At 45.5% G+C, this 21,952-nt stretch overlaps 1 protein-coding gene across 1 annotated transcript; it reads left to right on the forward strand.

Annotated features, from left to right (window-relative positions):
* Positions 1-14,077: 14,077 nt before the first annotated feature.
* On the forward strand, positions 14,078-19,419 carry RRM2 (ribonucleotide reductase regulatory subunit M2). Its single transcript, XM_053973270.1, has 10 exons — positions 14,078-14,223; positions 14,301-14,378; positions 14,749-14,883; positions 15,002-15,118; positions 15,632-15,765; positions 16,414-16,508; positions 17,263-17,396; positions 17,785-17,889; positions 18,019-18,132; positions 18,518-19,419. The coding sequence occupies exons 1-10, from the start codon at positions 14,095-14,097 to the stop codon at positions 18,668-18,670; spliced, it is 1,194 nt and encodes a 397-aa protein (XP_053829245.1). The 5' UTR covers positions 14,078-14,094; the 3' UTR covers positions 18,671-19,419.
* Positions 19,420-21,952: the final 2,533 nt, after the last annotated feature.

Here is a 21,952-nt window from a genome sequence, read left to right on the forward strand (position 1 = left end):
GCAGAGATGCTCTCCATAGAAAAATAATTTCAAATAAAATTATGGAATCTGTCACATGGTGTACTCATTACCTTTAATCTCACACCTGAGTTTCTTCTGCCACTACTCTGATTTTCTGTAGGCTGAACTGTTTATTACTGTGACCCCAGCTATGACCTTAAATAACCCTTAATGACTTTGATTTTAAATATCTGTGTACAATACCACCAGGACATCATCTCTGCAAAATCTTTCCTTTTCTTCCTCTAGGGCTCTTGTCCCTGTTTAGCCAGCTCCAGGATGTCATGAAATGTCAGCAATGCTTCAGCAGGGCATGCAGCCAGGTCTGTGCTTTCAAAACACAGGGTGACATTCCCAGAAGAAGCAGGTCAAGTGCCTCAGGTATTTCTAGGTATTAGCATTCAAATACCATCTGAGGGTGATCAAACAGAAACATGGTTTTGTCCAAGAGATATCAAAACATGTATCTACTGAGGGCCTTTAGTGACCTTCATTAACAGACCATATGGAAGCTCATTGTCACATCTGCTCAGGTGCCTTGGGCCCAAGAGAGACCAGTGCCTCACCCTGGGGTCAGTGACACATTGCTGCAAAGTCACAGCTCAGGTCACACAATGAACAGCACAGCTTTGCCACCTCTGTTGACCAGTCCTGAAAAATATATTTGGTTTAGGCCGGAAGACAGCAATCTATCTGCCTTTCCTCCATTCTCGTGTTTACATAGCCACCTGAACCACACTTGTTCTCAATGAAGGCAAAACTATTTTTTTTTTTTTTTTTTTTTTTTTTTTTAAAGCAGTGGAGTAAATAGTGCTCCCTGCATCAGCGAGTTAGCTAAAGCAAATTTTTTGCCTACTACCTGCTTTTTCTGAGACATGTCAGGGCATCTGTAGGACATGAGTGTACTTGTGTGGGAATAATAGGTTGATTAATAGCAAGGAATTTTTTTGCTGAGTTTTGTGAAATGCCCCTTACACAAATTGGGTATTAAAATCCTGGAGACACTACTTTAGTATGTGGCCCTAATTATGACAAAATGAAACTGTAAACACTCGGCTTCCCTGTGAAAGTGTTGTGTAACCATCACAACATGTGTAACCATACAACTTTCCAGCCCCTCTTGGGGTAGGTGTGGTTATCTCCTCTCTGTAAGCAAAGCAGAGTGCAGAGATGCTTTGTTGGCTGGCATAAACACTTCCCTCCTCCCCAGAAGAACTTAATGCTAAATCTCCCGCTAATGTGAGTGGGTCTTGGTTTTGAAGTAACTCATTTAATTAAAAGGTTTTTTTTTTTTTTTTTTTTTTTTTTTTTTTTTTTTTGTTGTTGTTGTTGTTTTTTTGTTGGTTTTTTGTTGGTTTTTTTTTGTTTTTTTACAACTGCAGTTACAAAGGCTGTGGAAGAGGCTGCCTTCACTTTCCTTTGTGGCAATGTGCTGCACAACTGACTGAAGAGACATCCCATTGTGCCTTTTGGAGGCCCAGAGTGGTGATTGTTAGAGAATGTCTCTGGTGTTGCTGCAGGATCACTCACCGAAGTGCAGTTATAGGCAGAGTAACTGTGTCTCCTCTAAGTGCACATGGTTAATGGATTTCACTGCAAAGCTTCCAAAGCCTGTGTAAAACAGAGCAGTGCCAGTGTGGGTTTGTGCTATCATGAAATGGCTTTCCACAGAGCAAGGTAAGTGCTTATGAATCGCTGGCCCTCAATAGCCAAGTGGCCCCAGCCTGCTAGAATAATAAAGATGTGAGAAAAGTGGGAAGCCAGGCATGGCTGCACTATTTCTAGCAAGAGAGTGCTCCAAGCAAGAGATGGAAAGGTGAGGATTTAAAATTGCAAAGTGCTAACACCAAGGCAGGCTGCAATTTTTTTCCCAGTCTGAGTGGTTTGTAGGATGCTGAAAATGAGTGTAGCCATTAGCATGCTAACTGCTGCCATTGCATCTTCAGGATCTTGTTTGACACCTTGGAGTAATAAGGATGGGAATATTGTGTGCTATAACACCTTGTGCTGGACTCCCTTTGTGCTGATGGTGGCTCATTTCCCATAAGGCAGTGTAATGCCATGCTGCCTTTAGCTGAGTCAGTCCACAGAATCACAAAGAGCCTTTGCTCAAGTTGGCAGTGATTCAGGAGCTGTTGGGTTGAATGCAGATCTTTGTGTTCTCTTTTGAGGTGAGTGGTCCCCAAAGGATCCTTATTTTAGAGGTGTGAGCCTCAGCCTGTTGTGACAATAGGTTTAGTTGATTTTTGAAGATCTGTTAAAATAGCAGGGTTTGTGGAGAACATACAGTGGCAACCATTGGCAATGGGTCTCTGCCTTGGAACGAGAAGGTCAGATTTTATTCTTCATTCTGCTGTTAACTGGCTCTGTGACTGAATTTATCTTTCTTTTTTTCAGGTATGTGCTCCTTGTACCTAAACTCAGCACCCAGCAAAATGGGTCCTGCTGTGCCCACTGGAGATAGGGTTTAAGTTATGCAGCTCCTGGCCACTCAGTGGTCTGAGAAATGTCCACACCCCAACACAGGTATTTGGGGGATGCACCCACATGCTAGACCACACTCACAAAGTACAGGCAGAACATGCCAAGCACCAGGCCCTCCTGTGCACTTGTGTCTGTTCTGCTCTGACTGAGTGGTGATGCCTCCTGCACCCACCTAAGTTGCTCATCCCTGGGACACTCTGTGGTGTGACTGGCATGGAGTGCCCTCCCCAAGCATGGCAGCTGGACACTGGGGCTAAGAGAAGCAGCCTCAGTCACTGTCTCTGCCTGCTTTTTGCAGTGTTCCCAGCTCTCCATAGCAAGAGCAATACAAACAGGCCATAATCTGAATGATCTGCCACCTACTGAGATGGAGAAGTCCTGGACTGAAACCTGCAGGTGGTGCAGGTGGGGAGCACCACCACATTCCTGCAGAGCTTTGGATGCCTCTGCAGCAGGATTGCCTAAAACCCTGTAATCCATTAACACTGACTGCTTTAATGTTGTACCAGGGTTACCATGGTTTTATTAGCCAGGAGAGTCATGCAATGACTTTTAGAGTGTGCTGCTTTTACAGATGTATCCTTAAATTGTCATTTAAGAAATAAGGGGAACAAAGACTTTCTTAAAGTTGGACTCAATAACTTCTTATAAAGGAGAATTAAATTTATATCACCTGGTGAGACATGAGAAATTCCCAGTCCTTTGATTTTTTATTTAGCTTTCTTAAGCTTTTTTTGGTAATATTCAGATTTTTATATGAATTTCTGATGTGGCTATTTCATAGACTTTATTTTAAATACTATTAATCATGCTGAACAAACATCTTAGTAATCTACATTATATTACAAACACCAGCTGGCATTGACAGGCATTTTACTGAATATTCTGATTGCTTTTCATCTAGTTTCATTTTAAAAAATGTGAAAAAGGAAATGTCTGGTCTTCTAAAATAGCTGTATGATGGCTGTTAGTTTTGACTGCTGTGTACAGGCATTTCTAAGCAAGTTGTTGCTCTTTTGCAATCTCAATGTACTTAATTTTCATCTTATCATAAGGGAGTCTTTTAACCCTTATATACCTGAGCCTGTTAATAAATGCACGTAGGACTGGGATTTGCTCATGGTCTGAGCTAAGCGGGATCACAAAGAAGGACTCTTCACAACACAGAGGGTAACTGTAGTAGCAGAGGTCTGATTTGAGAAGAGGGAAGATATGATTTCTTCTTCTCTTTCCTTTTTTTTTCACACCAATGTTTGTTTTATACTGTTTCCAGAAGAGCTTCCCATAAAGAAGTTGAGTTTGAAACAAAGCTTCTGTTAGCTCACCAGAGAAAGCTTGATCCCAGCTCTTGTTTAACAGAGATTAGACTCAAAAGCAGACATTGGAAAGCATTTTAAGTAGAATAATAATCATCTTGAAAGGATTGTGAGTGAAAAACCCTCTATCATCCTCCTAGTGAATAAATTAGCCATTTCATACTTAATAGAGACCAGGGAGCTTTTCTGGATTAGAAACATGGGGGTTTTTTCTAGCTCACTGCCTAGAGGCTAATGTGGCTTTAGGTCCAGGAAACCCAACAAACCCCCCCAACTTCACCATGTTTTTTCTTTTGCTAAACCCAGACTAAATGTAAAACAACCCAAACTGGTTGTACAATGTTATAAGAAACCAAACTGGCTCAAGCTAACAGTGAGAAGATGTCTGAAAATATGCTCATAAAATGGCACTGAATTTGCAGTTTGGTGACAAATTTACAATTTGGTGACAGAAGTCAGTTTTCTGTTACCTCAGTAGATGGTGATTTTTATGAGCACCTCTCAAACATGAGCATCTGATGTGTCACCTTTTGGAGTTCTGAGCAGACCCCAGGGGTGCAGCCAGCAGTGCTTTTATCTCTCACACTACACAGTTCAAAACACAGATGTACGTGGAAATGTCCTACTGCTTCAGTCAATATCAGGCACTGAGGGAGGATGAAAACCTGACAGTGACAGTAGTGCATGTCTGGGAAACCCACTGTTTACCACCAGGACATGTCACTGATGGTACCCAGGATGTCCCTTGCCCAGCACTATCCCTGATACACAGCCTGGATTACATCCAGGAGCTCAAAAGAGGGGATGGAGAGGGTTGAACAGTTCAGCAGCATTTCCTTTTGCATGACTCTGTCCTCCCTGCCAGGTCCTGGTCCCCTGGGAGTTAACACCACTGCTGACTGCTTTTGTGGGGTGATTTGGCCGTGGCCACCCAGTTTTGAAGGCTGTTCCCCCCTGTGCTACTTGCAATCCCTGATGATGCTGTGGTTGCAGCCTGGGGAGTGCCAGGAGATCGAGGATGAGACTCAGTTTGGGAGGTCGCTCCTCAGCCTTGCCCACTGGAGAGCTGTGCCAGAGCCCCTGAGGGGCCAGCTGCTGCCTCTGGGCTGGGCACAGAATTCCCAGCCCACGGGACATGCCTGGCACTTCAGAAGGAGCTCAGGGGTTTGCAGGCTGCCTGCTGCTCCCAGCGTGGGTGCTGCTGTGTTGCACACACAGGCTGCGTGCAAGCAGAGCATCACTGTGTGCCTGGTGCAGGGCATGCGCCTCTCCTGCCTCAGCAGCAACAGGCAGGGCTGCTTTTAGCCCCTGCCCTGAATTTAGCTGGCTCAGAGTAGTTAATAGCTAAACGGGGGTTGCTTTGCAATGCTTTCTCACTTCTCACCTCTCCACATCTGAAAGTTAGCAATGCTTTGTTCCCACCTCTCACCTCCACTTGCGGAGCTGTAGATTGCAGGGGGACTGCACTTCACCCACTAAAGTCTAAACTCACATAATTAAATTAGGATTAAAAGCCCCAGCTGACTCTGGAGGCTGAGTAAGAGCTGTGGAGGGAGGTGGTGATGTCTGCACTGTGTCCCTTGAGGCCTGGACCATGCTCAAGGCAGGCAGCCAAATGCGTTTTTTGGTTTGACAGCAGGGTGGTGGTTACTCTTTACATCATCAGGTACTTGTACAAATGCCCTGTTGTTAAATATGTTTGGTTTTGCTCTATTTCTGTTCAGCCTTATCAGAGTAGATTATAGCTGCTCACCTGTCTCCACAATCACTGGGAGCAGAGCCAGCTTAGCCCCACTGAGAGGTAATAAATTCTGAGCCGTGGTTGCTCCTCCTGTGCTTGCCAGGCGAGCCGAATACAGCTTTCTTCTCAATTTAACAAAACTTTGCATGATTTGTGGCCGCACTCAGTTGGACTGATTTGAAAAATGAAGCAGTTGTGGGTCTATGTTTCTCACAATCCCCGACACCTTCCCCTTTTATTAGTGCTCCTATATGAAACCTGTCTGAGCACATTAGGAAAAGGCGTTGGGAAAAGGCACGTTTTTCTTCTGGCAACGGTGAGAGCTGGAAATACTTGGCCAGAAGTTAAAGTGTATTTTCTCTAACCATTAGCACTACTGTGGGAGACAAGGGCCTGCTCTTGGCTCTCATCTGATGATCATTCCTCTCAGCATTTAAACGTCCATGTGAATAATTTTTGGTGGTTAACTAATTCCTGGTGATGACAGGCACCTAGGAAAACAGTGCTGACCTTAATTCCTTCTGCTTTCATCACATGGCACAACTTTCTCTGAGTTCTAAGGTTATTGCTACAGATTATTTACAGGGTATTGAGAGGTGTTTGTTTTGTAGAAGCAGTGTGATGGAAGCAGCCCTGTAGTGCCTGTTTCCAGGTGGTGTGGCTGAAGCCTGCTCAGCATGGCTAGCAAGCTGCTTTCCTCCAGTGCCTGACTTTCTCTGGGTTTTAAGATTAATGGCCCATCAGCTGGCGAAAGAGTAGGAGGTGATAGGGAGAATGGAAACGTGAATGTAGTAGGGGCTGAATTTAACCCAGTGCTTATCTCCACCTCTGGTATTTCCTTTGCAAAGTGTTTTGATAACTGCCTGCACAAGATAGGGGGAGTGTGTTCTGGTCAGGGCAGGGCACCTGCTGGCAGGAGCTTGGGCCATTTTAATGTTATTTCTTAAAAAAAAAAAGGCATCAGAGTGCATGAATTTCAGGAGGGCCAGAAGGAAGAAGGAAAGGAGCTCTGGTCTCCTCTGCTCCTGCTCCCCACTTTGTGTGTGCCTGGTCTGCTAATCTGTGTGAAGTCTCATCCCCCTTCAGGCAGTGCCCAGAGAATGCAAAAAGGATCATGGCTTTGTTGGACTGGCTTACAAAGTCCAAACAGCGCAGATCCTCTGCACCCTCTCTCATCTCCCCTGTGCAGCCTTGCTGTTCCAGGCTCTGTGCCTGTGCTCATTAACTTTGCAGCCAAGCATCCATGAGCTCTGCAGAGAGGAGATGATAGGACAGCAGCTGTGTAGCAGTCTCATCCCTTTTCTGGACAGTGACCTGAGGAAACACTTCATGCCCAGGTTATCACATGCCTGTGTTTTCACTGCATGGAGCTGGGGACATCAGGGCTCACCATCAGGGATGTGTAGCTGGGGTGTCAGGACTGCAGCCAGAGAAGGGATGTGTCCTACATGGGGTACAGGTTGCTTTCCAAAGCTGCTTTTGAGCTGGGATCTGTGCTGAGCTGGGACAACTGGGCACTGGATCTGGGGCAACTGTGGAAAATGAGAACGGAAGTGGCTGAGGAAAGCTGGTACTGACAGCTCAGAAATGAGCTTCAGGGTCAAGGTGGAGAGGGAGCAGGATCCCAGTGGAAAGAGGATGCAAATTTCCTTGTCCTGAGCAATTCATGTGGCAGCACTGGAGAAAAGGGGATAGATGGGAACTTAAAGCTAACACGAAAAAATAAAAAAGAGATGGGGACAGTCACGGGGCAGGCAACTCTTGTAGAAGATTTTATATGGATATGCAGTTCTGCCAATGAAGTACAGGCAAAGAATGGTCATATAATGCCTTGCTGTCTCCATCTGTGATTGGTGTAGGATCTTTACAAAATAGAGGCTTTCCCAGTTCCTCTCTCTAGTTTTCTAACAGGAAGGAAACACCAGTAGTACTTCAGCTGCATAATTCCTTTTTCCCCAAGGGCTGGTGTGGGAAAGGAGGAGGGAGTGGACCTGCTTAATGGTTTTAAAAGGAATGGAATATGGAAAATGCTACATCCTTTAAGGGAATTATGGATATTTGTGTCTCAGCTTCACTGAAAATGTTAGAGGTCACTAAAGCCCCAGGAGGGAGATGTGGCAATACGTGGTGAAGCAGGTACAGTGGGGCTCTGTTGGTAAGACACCCATTGTCTCCTGTTTTATAGAGGTTTTTTTTTTTTTGCTGGAGTTACATGAGACCAGAGTGTTTTGCTGCAACAAAATATCAGTGATTTATTTATTTATTGATGTATTCAGTGTTAAAACTTTATCTTGAAGATTCTTTTTCACACATTTCTTCAGCTGGGTGTGCCAACAGGCATAGCTGGGGAGAAGCTCCTGGCATGCCCTTGAGCTTGCTGTGCAATGGAAGAGCATCTTGATGGATGCCAGACAAAAGGACTAATAAAATACTGTATCCTAATCCTTTTATGCTCAGTAATACTTGATGGTAACTGCTGAGCAAAACATAATGTGCCTGAATAAAACTGTTGTGTGAAATCCTGAGATCATGACTGGGAATTGAGGAATCTGCCATGTGCTCAGGAAAGCTGTTCAATGCATAATTACTCCTGGTGAGAAATACCTTCTCTCTGAACTCCATGTTCTGGTGACTGTTCAAAGCTGTAAGATCTTATGCCTTTTTTCCCCACTGGCTGATTACAGCCATGCTTGGTTGGGGTGGTTACCTGGCTGCTCCCCAGCTTGCTCTCAGGCAGTGAACAGGACAGCCTGCTCCAGCATCTTGCTCCAGGGCAGGTTTGTATTCCCCTGGTGTGCCCTGGAGCTGTCTTCTGAACAGCTCCCACACCATCAACACCCTTTTCACCCTTTGCTGTTGCAATTGGGCACAGGGAGTGGGTTTAGTTTGAGATAATGGCAATGCATTTAGACATCCAGACAACTCATATAGGATGTCTTGACTTGGTTGCCTAAATACGGATATTTGTGCCATTTGAGAGGCTCTGGAGGGCCTACATGTGTGGCTGGAAGGAGTGGCACAGTGAGGTCAGGCAGGATGCTTTAGAATGTCTCAGGTGCCCTTGGTGCCTGCACATTCCACCCATGAGTAGACACCTGCCTTTGGGTGGCTGAATCTGGAGCTGAGCCCTGCTGGCACTGCCCCATGGATCCTGTCCCACGGATCCTGTCCCACACAGTGCAGGAGGGAAGCAGTCATGGCTCCAGCTGCAATCCTCCTGCCAATGGAGCAGAGGATCTGCTCTGCTCCCTTGACCGTGGGTTAGCCTGGGAAGCTGCTGATGGAGCTGCTATGCATCATCACCCAGGAGCACCTCTCTGCAGGGCCAGTCCAGCAGTTCATAAATGTGACCTTCAGTTTTCTTCCCTAGTGCATGATCCTGCATTTAGCCTCATTAATACCAAGGACAGGTTACTTTTACACACATTCACTACCCACCACATCTACCACATAAAACTTTGCAGGCACATCAGGACATTGAGCTGGTAATGATGTGCCCCAACAGTGACTTTCTAAAATATATCAGTTAGCCAGTTTTAATCCTCTCAGTGTCACAAAGCAGTGAATCAAATGTGCCTTTTTAAAGCAAGGGATTTTTTATCAGCCTGACTGTACTGCCAAAAGCAGTGGATGACAATCTTTTTTTTTTGTCACCCATTACACTCCATTATATTCCCATACAGGCCTCTGTCTCATTTAATATCAGACCTGCATCAATTTATCTACCTCTGGTTATCCCTTTCAAGGCAAGTGCAACATAAACCCACTTTTCTGTGTTTTCATGGTCCCCTAAGTCCTGTGGGCAACTGCCTCTCTCTAGTTTTCTAATTTCCATTTTATCTTTTTTTTTCTCCTGGTTACAATTCCCACGGTCAATTACTGCCTTCATATATGGGAGTATTCCTAGATCATCTTTCACTTTCTTGGATGTATTTGGGATATTTTCTACTGCTGCCTGTTTGTGCACACGGACTGACCAGGTAAACAGTCCCTTGCATCTTCTCCTATCACCATGGGGTCACTGCTAGACCCCACAATGAAATTGCCATGGCAGAACAGGATAGGGCATGGAAGGAGCTGGCTTTTCCCAGTCCCTTCTTTGGCAAAATTGTAATTGAATCCTGACAAATACTGAACATTTTCATGCTCTGCAGGAAAGTGTCTGGCAGATGCCACAAGAAAAATGTTCAACGATAAGTCTCCCTGTTTTCTCTGCCCTGCTGGATGAGTACAAATATCATGGCCATCTGGAGCAGAAAAGGGCTAAAATGTTGTACTGTCCCAAAGGTGAGAGGCAGCACCCTTTCTCAGTCTTTTCATGACAATCTTGACTAGGTGGTTTCTTAGGATAGGAATGCCAATGTACATCAGGAAGTCTGGTAGTGGTAGGTATCCGCTTTGTTGAAGATACTCTGCATTTTCCAGGAGGGAAAAAGTCTCTGCTGGAGAAGAAAAGGTTATTGGAAGAAGATAGAGCAGGGATGTGGAACACATATGAGTTCCCTGCGGATAAGTAAGGTTTGGGTGGTAACCAAACTGCCCCCTGCTGACGCAGTTAAGAAAAATGCTTTAAGTCCCACCTTGGTCTCCTTGGTCAATTGACTTTCATGGTTTGAAGCTGGTTTTCTTTGGAACCATTTGTAAGTACAAGGGGGGTCCTGGCTGCCTTACTAAGATGACAAGGTTGTCTTCTGGACCAAGAGGGGAAGGGTGGCTCAGACCACTGTGTGTGTACGGTAGCAATGAGGAGATGTCCCAGAAGTGCTGCTGTGCAACAGCCCTGCTCAACATAGCCAACACGGGCCTGCCCAGAAATTAAGGACCTGGGGCTGCACCCTCCAACAGGCAGTTTTGCATGAGTAAGTGCTGAGGAATGTAACCCTCAGGAAAGTTCACTGCTCTGTGGTGACTGACTGGCTGCTAGAGGAAGACTTGTAGTTGTCCATGTGTGGCAAGAAGTCAGCCTCAGTCTCCGTGACCAGAGTGCAGGAGCTGAGACCAAAACACTGACTGCTGAGTCAAGTCCATGGTGGGCCACAGGCTGGAGCCATTGCCTTCTGCTGTTGCAGGAAACAAGGAGGTGGTGCTCCCAGCCAGGAAAAGTGACAATCTTCTTGAGCACAGGTATGACTGCAGTGTGGGCTGCTAGGAAGGCACTGGCATCAGTGCTGCTCTTGCATATTGCTGACTGCTGATGGCCAACAAGTGCTGCTGCTTGGCAAGCTTCATGTTTCCAGCTCTTGAAAGTCTTTCAGTGCTGCATCATCTACCTGGCACTTGTGGGACTGTATCTGCAGCACCATGCTGAGTTTCATGAACAGCAAAGAAACACGTCCAATTATGCCATTAAAATGCATATATGTGGTCATATACTACCTGTAGACTTTGTCCTGAGAGCTGTAAATGTTGAGTAAGCACCTTGAATAGGCAAGAACTACAGTTTAAAAAAAAATACAAGGCATTGGGGATGTTAACCCTCTGAGGGCTTTGCTTTCCAACAGCTCATTATCTCCAAAGAGGCTGACTGTCAGGTAAGCAGGTGGCTAATGATGGTGCTGCAAATGAATGGGCTGCATTGGCAAATGTGAGATCCAGCCAGAATCATGCTAATGAAGCCTGTTGAAGTGCCTAGGCCCTGCAGTTCAGTTTTTCCAGTTATTAATCCTGCAGTAAATGGAGGGCGACCAGCTTTCAACAAGTAGACAGCTATTGGGGGAATTTTTTCATTCTGATTTTTGAAGTTTTGGTCTGAGTCCTTAGGTTCAGATCAGTTCTGGAGGGGTGTGGAGCATTCTCCTCAGCACAGCTGGGTGAGGAAATGCTGTGGCCTACCTCCAAACCTGCTGGAGAAAGTGGAGGCCATTGAGACCACTGCTGACCATCTCAGAGATGTTGGCTGGTGGCCTCTCCTGCTCACCTACCCTGTCTCAGCTTTTATTTATACTTAGATTTCTTTGTGTTGCATGTTGTACTCAGACCAAAGCAGGGGCCCTCGAGCATGGTGCTCTGTACAAATACCAACCCTACCAGACTGAGCAGTGGGTGAGGATTTCAGGATTTGGCATGGATAAATGTGGCTGGATGAGACCACACAAACAAATCAGGAGAAAACCATCAGCAAACACTGAGTCCTCAGCTAGGGATGAGTCAGTTCTCCTCACTGACTTTCATCAGACCAGTTGCTGCAGGGGTGGGAGGCAGTCAGCAACCTGGAGTCACTGTCTATCTGTTCTGTAGGCAATTGTGTTAAAATGGAAGAGAAGCAATCCCGTGAGCAAGGGGAGCCCTGCCCTGAGCATTACCAGCGCGTCGGTGAGCTGAGAGCCACAGCAACAGCCAGCCTGAGGAAGCAGACGTGTGCGGGGGACATGGGACCTGGGGGCTGTCAGCTGTGCCTGGTGGGACAGGGCTTTGCCATGTTGGCACTGCGGGTACCACAACAGAAGTGGCTGGGACAGAGGCTGAGCTCCACATGCAGCTGATGAGAATGTCAGAGTCTGCGTGGAGCTGGGTGCTGGGAGCCAGCGTGGGGGCCTGGGGGCACCTAATGCAAACAGGGCGGTTACACAACACCCCACACCTGCCTCACCCAGACACCCCAGGCTGCTCTTACTTCCACCTGAGTGTCTGAATTCCTGCAGACAAAGAAGGCGAGAAACTAATACAAGTCTGGGGCTGTTTTTTAAGCACACAGTACTCAGAACTAGTGGCCAGAAGCCATAAAGGCAGAGCATACTTTCAGACACCCAAAGAGAGGGCAGGAGCTAGCTGACTTTTTGGTCACTATCTCTGTCATCCCTGATGCTGAGCACTTCAGAGCAGGGCAGCAGCCTACTGCCTTTAACTCAGCTCTGCCAAAGAAGCTGCCGTGAAAATGCCAGTCCCAAAATGCAGTTGCATCACGGAGAAGGATGTACGTGAAGGAAAGAACAAATGCAGTTGGGTTAAACTGCTGTAATAGAAAATGCAGCATGGGCACTCATTTCTAAATACCATTTTGTGGCAGCTCCAGCAGCACAGAGTTGCAACACACTTCCTCACAGACCTTCTCTGTGCTCTCCCTGGAGCTTTTTTCTCCTTGCAGAGCCATCGTCCTCAGGACAAGGCTTTGATGCCCTGCCATGGGCTTCTGAGAACAGGAGCTGGACTGCAGAGATAGCACAGCTGTTGCATTGTGACAGCTCTTGGCCCAGGGCTTGTGGCGGCTTTGAGGTTCTTTATTGGGGTGGGAGGGTAAATGAGTTTGGGTGGGATGGGGAGGGTGCTGCTCTAGCTCTCTGCCAACTCTCCCAGCAGCTGCAGAGGTGGCAGGAGATAATAGGGACACTTGTAAGCCTTTTCAGAGATGCCCGGTACTCCTGCGTCTAGCACCAACTTCCTGGAACGGAGCAGGAGTGTGTTTGTGCTTGTCCAGGCTGCCTACTAGGATTTTGGCCCCCTACTAGAGGTTTTGCAATGCTCACTGTCCTGCGATAGAGATGTATTTGTGACTTTGACACTGACCTGCTAAAATGAGTAATTGATTTGAATTTGCAGCATCAAAGGTGGTGCTGGAGGGGAGAACTTTTGTTTTTCTGCCCAATCCACAGCAGTAAATTTAACATAGTACCATTATATAGTTCTGCTGTGCTCTTGCTCTACCTGCCTCTTCTCCAGCCAAGCACAGCACAATGCTGGGCCATGTAACTCTTTGTCCCTGGGAACACGGCCAGGTGACAGGCACCAGTCCATGCCATTCTGCATCCTGTGTGACTGAAGGGCCTCCAAGTCTTACGGAGCTCCTGGTTTCATTAAAACTGCTTCAGGGAAAACATTTTAGCTGACAGAAACAGATCCCTTGTGGAATTGGATGAGGAAAATGATGTTGCAATTTAATGAATAAAAAATAAATGCAGGCTTTTAGAAATTATGAATATTCACCTCTTCTTACTTGTGGCCTCCTTTTCTTGTGCTATTGATTTAAAACGCGTGAAACCGAGTGGCACTCAGAGTCAGTTTCTCCAGGAAGCCAATTTCTGCCTCCAAATGCAGGAATGTGGAATTTCTATCCAAATTCAGGCATCAGTGTTGAAAGTGAAAAGGAATGGGTCGGTAGGAGGGACCGGAAAACAAAACGGGAAAAGCAAGGCAAAGTGGCACTTCCAGATCTGTACCCCAAACCCAGGTTACGTACTCGTACCCAGGAACGAGTGGTGGGCTCTTGCACCGCAGCCGACTCTCCGGCGGGCCGAGGTGCGGCTGCGGCGCCCGGAGCTCTCCGCAGGAGCGGCCGGGCCCGCCCGCGCTCTCCCGCCTTCTCCGCGCGCGCTGGCGCCAAGCGAGGGGCGGGGCTCCGCCTCCCGCCGCCGCCACCACAATGGGAGGCGGGGCCCCGCCCGCGGCAGCGACCAATGGGAGCGCGGGGCCGGCACCGGTGGGCATGGCGAGGGCTGTGAGTGGCCAGCCGGCCGTTCTGGCGCCAACTTCGAAGGGGATATAAAGGGCCGGCGCGGGGCCGCTTCATTTCCTGCCGCCCGCCCCGCCGCTGCCGCTCCTGCCGCCGCGCTTTCAGCCATGCTCTCCGCCCGCGCTCCGCTCGCCGCCCGCCACGACCAGCCCCAGGTGTCACCCAAGAAGAGCCAGTCTCCTATGAAGAGTCTGTCGCCCATGAAAGGCTTGGCGCTGAGCAACAAGGAGAACACGGTGAGCGCCCGCCCGCCCTCCCACACCCCTGCCTGGCAGCGCCGCATCGCGCTCACCCTGCCCCTTTCTCCCCTCAGCCCCCCACGCTCAGCAGCGCCCGAGTGCTGGCCAGCAAGACGGCCCGCAAGATCTTCCAGGAGGGCGACGGCAATCGGGTGAGTTTAGAACGCCCGGGCACCGCGCCCGCCCTTGTCCTGTTTCCCTGAGGCTCCTGCAACCCCCGCCCCGCTCTTCTCTCCCCATCGATGGTCTCTCCTTTCTGCCCTCTTTCGTCCGAGCCCGCTGGTTCCCGCCGGGCACTGCACCCCCGCCCCAGCCCCCCTACCTCAGGGGGGTCTCTCCACCCTCCCGGGCCCTTCTCCTTCAGGGGATCTCCCGCCTCGTCCAGCCCCTCTCCCTCGGAGGGGTCTTTCCCAACTCCCAGCCCTTCTCCCTCGGGGGTCTCCCCCGAGCTGCCGCCCTCAGTCTCCCTCCAAAGGCCGGCCCCGCCCGAGCCCTGCCCGAGCCGTTCTCCCGCCATTCCAGGTGCCGCGGGGCGTGGAGGAGGAGGAGCCTCTGCTGCGGGAGAACCCCCGCCGGTTCGTCATCTTCCCCATCCAGTACCACGACATCTGGCAGATGTACAAGAAGGCCGAGGCCTCCTTCTGGACGGCGGAGGAGGTGAGGGGTGGGCGGCCACGGCCCCTCCTGCCGCCGCCCCTGCCCGCGGTCCTGGGCGGGGCCCGGGACGGGCCTTACGCCGGAGCACCCGTTTCTTATTTATCCTGTAATGTTTTAGGTGGACCTTTCCAAAGACCTCCAGCACTGGGAGTCCCTGAAGCCTGAGGAGAAGTACTTCATTTCTCATGTCCTCGCCTTCTTTGCTGCCAGTGATGGCATTGTCAACGAGAACTTGGTGAGTGTGTATGAAGTCCCGACAGAAATATCACTTTGGGTAGATAACAAGATAACTCACATGTTCGGTGTGCTTGCTGTGGCTGATCCAGCTGGCTTGCCGGGTTGTGGAATGTTACAGCATTAAGAATGCATAGGGCCGTCCTGTGTTAATTAGGAAATTGGGGTCAGTTTTGTAATCTCCAAGTTTGCCCACTCCCCTTTGGCCACGGAGTGCTGCCCTACAGTAACACTTGGCCGTTTCACAGCCCATGTTCTGCTTCTACCCTCTGTGTTCTTCCTAATGGGGGATAAGTAAAACTGAAACATTTTCCCATTTCCCATGGGTCCAAAGAATACCTTCTGACATGAAATTCTGAGGGGTTGCTGCTTTTTATATTGCTGTTAGTAATCCACATATCTGGAATTAATCCAAAGATTTTTGTGGGCTGACCAATAACTGGTCCATACAGCATTAATATAGCTAACCTGCAAATCACAACCACTTCTGTAAATGCTTATTTATTTCCTCTAGGTGGAGCGGTTCAGTCAAGAAGTACAAATCACAGAAGCTCGTTGTTTCTATGGCTTCCAGATTGCCATGGAAAATATACATTCAGAAATGTACAGTCTCCTTATTGACACCTACATTAAGGATTCAAAGGAGAGGTTTGTATTGCTTGATGATGAAAAGTTCAGAACTCAGTAAATACTCAGAATTTAGGTAATGCATGTCAGTTCTGACTTTCAGACTAATTGTAGGACGTAAATTAGACATACATAAAAAGCCACTGCTGTTTAAGAGCAGTATTATTTCACAATGTCTTTTTTCATCTCAGTACTGGAATGAAGGAATTACACAATGTAGAAGGTGGAGCAGTCAAAGGGAGTATAATAAATTTTAAGTGAGTTTTACTGCTACTGAAAAAGCTTGCTGTGTCATTTCTACTCTGAGATGCTAAATTCTAGCAAGAGCTGCTCACATGAGGCACATCTGATGCCTTCATACTGTGACGTGGATTCCTGGTTAATCTCTGGCTTTGACAGCCTTGTTCAGGAGCACTTGGTGAAACAGTTCTCCCCTTGATATTGTAATGGGAATTCATGTCAACTGGTGTCGATGTGATGGGTATGTGAAGGAAAAAGTAGTTGATTGGAACAAATAGAGCTACATTGGTGCCAGTAAGAGGGAGAGGACAATTACCAGGATGAAGGTGCAGAGCATGTTTAAGTGATAAATACTGTTTATGGCAGTGAATTCTTATTTTGCTGATTTAGGATAGGCTGTTTTATCCTAATGAGTTTTATCTTTCTCAGGGAATTTCTTTTCAATGCTATTGAAACGTTGCCATGTGTTAAAAAGAAGGCAGATTGGGCCATGTGCTGGATTGGGGACAAGAAAGCAACATATGGTAAGTACATCTATTGGAAACAAAGTGAAATTCCTCTTCTCAAGATAGAGGAACCACCATTTCTCCAGACTTCACAGTTAACAGGGATTATTGCTGTTGGAGAGAGTACATGCTGTCCAGTATAAGACACAGGTATAATTCTGAATGTGAAGAAAATAATTGTCATCTTCAAATGAGCTACTGACAGGAAATCTTTGTAAAATTGCTGACATCATGAATAATAAGGTCATGTGGCACTCATCATATGCCTGAGTAGATGATCAAACTGTAAATTGCTGCCACATGTCAGGACGTGTCATGGCTATCTAGCCAGTAGACATGTCTGGTTGGAGACTATAGCTCCTCTGCCTTGGTGATTTCCTTGCATCTTGCTTCAAAGGTGAGATAGTACAAATCATTATTTCACTAGTATTGAAACATTTTTCATGGCCAAAGATGAGCAGACACTGAGTTAAATCAGCTGCCAAAATGACTGCTCCTTGTAGTGAGCCATCTGAAAAAGGATAATGTTGAGGGTTGACCTGTGGGAAGGAGCCTTGGCTTCAGCTATTTAGGAGCTACTCTGATTAGTTCCTAGTTCCTCTCATGTTTGTTTTGTTTAATTATCAGAAATCTTTAATAATTTCTAAGCACAGCTCATAGTACACTTGGGCAGAAACACCTTCATTTGCTTCGCAGGATGCAGTTTGCAACTTTTGTGTATCAATCCTGTTAAGTTTTCTGTGTGGTATTACTATCGATATTCTCTCAACAGGAGAACGTGTAGTTGCCTTTGCAGCTGTGGAAGGGATCTTCTTTTCTGGCTCTTTTGCATCAATTTTTTGGCTGAAGAAAAGAGGATTAATGCCTGGACTCACTTTTTCTAATGAACTCATCAGTAGAGATGAGGTATGAATCAAATTCTAGCAGTTAAGGTGGTAATGTGCCACAGTAGTTCAAGGTAATGACACTCAATTGGAGCCTATATTTTAAAATAGGAGTATATTTAGAAACAGGCAGACTATAAAGCTCACTAAAGTGTGTAAACATGTGTCATTGTGGATCTTGCAGAAGCATATGAATGAACTTAGCATTTTACTTCCTCTAAAGTAGTTGGAGGGTTCTCACCAATGCTTGTAGCTGCTGTGCCTCACGCTGGCAGAGCTTGATCGTGATGCCTTCTGTTGAGGCAGAAAGTTGTCTGTAGGAAAGAGTAACATGGGAAAGGTGATGCCACTTACTCTGTGCTCTTCTTAAATCAGTGTTCCTGAAATAATGTTCTGAAACTTCTTTCCAGGGTTTGCACTGTGATTTTGCCTGCCTCATGTTCAAGCACTTGATACATAAACCATCAGAGGAAAGAGTAAAGGAAATCATCATGAATGCTGTTCTCATAGAACAGGTAACTGTCTGCCTCTTGTTTACGAGCTTCATTGCAATCAAACAAAGCTGGGAAGCTGTTGGGCATAAAACTAACCTAGATGATAGAGTGAATGCCAGTTTCTGTACATAAAATGCTTGTTATCTGCAGGAATTCTTGACGGAGGCACTGCCTGTAAAGCTGATTGGCATGAACTGCACTTTAATGAAACAGTACATCGAGTTTGTGGCAGACCGGCTTATGTTGGAGCTGGGATTTAACAAGGTGAGGCTCTGATACACTGAATGTTTCATGGGGAAAAGATAATGTTAATTTCCTTCAGAAATCCAAATCCTAAATTGGCTGCAGCAATATTGTTTTAACTTGTAAAATGATTTAGCAGTTCTGCTATACTGTTTGCAGACTCACAGAACAAAGAGCAAAAGGATGCTATGGAAAAAGTTGTATTAGTAGTTGTGAAACTTCAGCTGCTTTACTGCAGCTAAAAGAAGACAGGAATAGAGTAGAGAAGGCTTGGGGCAGAGATTCTTGTTCATGAAATAGTAAGCCTGCTGATGCTGCCATTAGGCTCCTTCCAACTGATATCTAAAGCTCTTGCATACTCAATGGGAGCACCTGTGGTGACTACAGAATTGCCTCTGTGTTTCAGATATACAAAGCAGAGAATCCTTTTGACTTCATGGAAAACATCTCTCTGGAAGGCAAGACGAATTTCTTTGAGAAGCGAGTAGGTGAATATCAGAGGATGGGAGTCATGTCGAAGCCCACAGACAACTCTTTCACCCTGGATGCGGAATTTTAAGTGACCTGGAACCATGTGCATTAATGTGCATCCTGCCCTGCTTACAGGGAACACTCAGTGTGCTGAGTCAGAGTGTGACTTGAATCCTGTACTGAAATCCCACTCTTGTAAAGTGTGGTGATACTGGTATACTTTAGAAGGCTGCTGTAGCTCCAGCAGTAAAACCCCTTTTAATTAGATTTTACCAATGGTGTTAATGCATAGGATGCTCAGGTGTATCTTACAGCACATGCTGCAAGGTGGGAGGTTGTGGGCACTGACCCCTGGCTTCTGCTGTTCTCACCATAAACAGGAACAGTTAGAAAATTCCAGTTGTAAATTTGTTGAATAGTCCGTAGAAAACTCTGGAGGCAACTACATTATGACCTCACTGCTTTTTTAGCAGGTTTTAAGTTTACCATTTTTACTATTTTAATAGTTTGTACATAAACCTGGCACTTTAATGTTTAAAATAAACAACTGTCTTGTAATATTCAACAACAGTAAAATGCATGTCAAAATTTTTTGCAGTCTAACCTTTTATGACTTGTGCTTCTTTTTGGATATGTAATTTAAAATGGTGCTATGAATTAAACTATTCATCTTAAAATATATCAAGGAACAGGAAGAAACTTGGTATGAAAGATGAAGAACTAAATTGGATATTCTGGGTACTGAAAAACAAGATGCAGCTGACTTGTGGACTTGATTGCTTTTTCTTTAATACCTGGGAACAGTATTTCATGTAATAAAGAGCTGGTTGGACTCAGTGTTGTATTGGTGTCAGTGTTCAATGGACAAAGTTGTGTGCTGATTTCCTTTTGAATTACAGCTTTTCTGAGGAAATGCAAGGTCTTCAAGAAATAGCTGCTTAGTCGTGTGGTTGATAGATATCAAGTGAAATTCTTGTGCTTAGCTCTGACTTACAGACTGCACTAAACAGATGATATGCAGGGCAAATTCAGCTAATTCAGGCTGGTGCAGTATTCTGAGCTTTTCATCATGCCAGTTAAGTCTGTAGTTTTAATACTTAAAAGTAACAAAAACAACGTATACACCACGGTTATTCCACACAAATAGAGGAGTAAAAATGAGTATGCTCTATATAACTGATGGGTGTGTGGTCTGTGAAGTAATCCCTCTGGTCTCAGAGTTCTGGAAATGATCTGCAGTGAGATGAAATGACAGTGGGATAGACTGAAAATGGCTGCTGCTTTGCTGTACAAAAGGAGTTTATCCATTATTTAGTTAATATTCAGCAAGGAATGTTCTGCAAGCCTTTCCTCGAGCATAGTTAAAGTGAATAAGCTTTATAAAACTCAAAACCTTCACAGGAAAGAAACTGGAGTTTGCTTCTTGCTGCTCAAGTGCTCCCTCTTTTAAAGCACAGTATTTGTGGTGCTTTGAGAGTGCTGCCTTGGTGTAAAATTAAGTGGCTTGCTGGGCTTTGTTCCTTTGCTCTTGATTGTACTGAAGGCAATGTTGTGTGACTGCTCTTCCCCTGAGTCTGAAGCTAGCAGGATGCACAAGGCTATCCTAGGGAGAAAGCCCCAATAAATAATTAAAAAATCCTAACCTCCAAAGTCTGGAATTCAAGATGGAGCACTGTTAACTGACAACTCTGATAATGGCCTTGCAGCACTGATGCTGCTAACAGGTCAGTGATTGCAGTGGCCTGAGAATAATGTCTTAGGAACTGGAATAGGGATGTGCTAAATTGGACAGCCAGACACATTATTTTGAAGCCTTGAAATTTAATGCTTGTTTGTGCCTAAATATCAGCATTTCCTTCTCAGCAAATTGGGCTTAGTGCTTTTATTTTTTTTTTTTTTGCCTTTTCTCAGCAAAGCTTTGATCACATGAAGTGATAAAAGTATCAGAAGTCAGAATGTTAAGGCTATATTGTTTAGAGCACAAAGGAGGCAGTAATAAAATACTAAGATTAATTTGGACCTGAGTATGATTTAGCAGCATTCAATTTATATTAAAATCTGTTAATTTATGTACTTAGATGATGTAGAAAAAGGGTAAAACCTCTGATATATGAGTAGGGGTCTACCTGTATTACAGCCACCTCTTCCCATTTGATTCTTGGTATGTGCCAAGGATCAATATGCAAACAATTAGGGCAGAAAGATTTCATCTGCCATCTGCAATACTGGGAAATAGGAACTGCAACTATTTTCAACATAATATAGGAGGACTGCTAGGAATGGATATGATGACCAAGTAATTCATTATGATGGGAAGTAGGAAGAATGTCCCTTTTAGCCAAGCATTGCTCTTATGGGGTAATAGATACTGTAGTTGTGCACCCATTAGAGATAGATTAGATAAGAATTAGAAGTCATTCAACAGGAGAGCAAGGCTTGTTGTGGCTGCTGGTGATCTTATTCGTGCTGCTGATTTCTAAATGCCTAAAGTTTGGTATATGTACCTGCTGTAATGCAAGTCAGTTTTTCCTGTACAGTCTGGAGAAAAGCTGTGCCTCTGATCCCACCTATTTTATCAGAAGGATTGAAATGTCTTGCTGTTGCTTAGTTTGAACAGATTATGTCCAAGTCTTGATGAAACACTTGTTTACTGAAAACGGATTACTTTCCAATTTGACTGCGATACCAGTTGTTTGGATACTTGATCCTCTTAAGAATTGAGGAGATAAGTCTTTTATTTCTTTAAAAAAAAATAAACTAATACTCCCCCAAAAATTTTTAACGAAAATTGAAATGGCCCTTTGGAATAAATTTTGAAGTGGAGTTGGAAGAACCAGGAGAGATTTGAAGTGATGAAAGTGCAGATGTTTTTATTTGTGAGTGAATTAGAATGGCTGTCAGGCTGTCTGCAATTGCCACAGAAAAGTAGAAAGTAATTAGGCTAGTAGAGGAAAAAAAGGATAAGTAAAACAGGATGTGTTTGATGATGCAGCAGCAATGCTCTAATGTCTGTGATAAATTTATGCATAACTTATTCCTAGCTATCCCCTGTGTTTCTTTATTGCTGTTAAAATTAATGGCTTTTAATAGCAGCAGATAAAATGGGAGAAGGGTAACCTCAAGCATAGTTTTTCCTGTTACAATTTTATTGTACTTTGTTAAAAAACACAGGGGTTCAGGTAAGAAAGCTGCCATAACTCCTGAATTGATACATTTTCACGTTACATGTCAGACCTTGAAATCTTGTCAATGATTGACAATGATAAGAAGCAACCTAATGTCAGCCTTGTCCTCAGGAAGTAACTGCAACATCAGAGTGTAACAAGTAGAAAATCTCCTGATTTCTCAAATTTCCTGGGGTGATTACAGG

This window comes from Vidua macroura, chromosome 3 (genome assembly GCF_024509145.1).
Source record: "Vidua macroura isolate BioBank_ID:100142 chromosome 3, ASM2450914v1, whole genome shotgun sequence".
Taxonomy (NCBI): domain Eukaryota; kingdom Metazoa; phylum Chordata; class Aves; order Passeriformes; family Viduidae; genus Vidua; species Vidua macroura.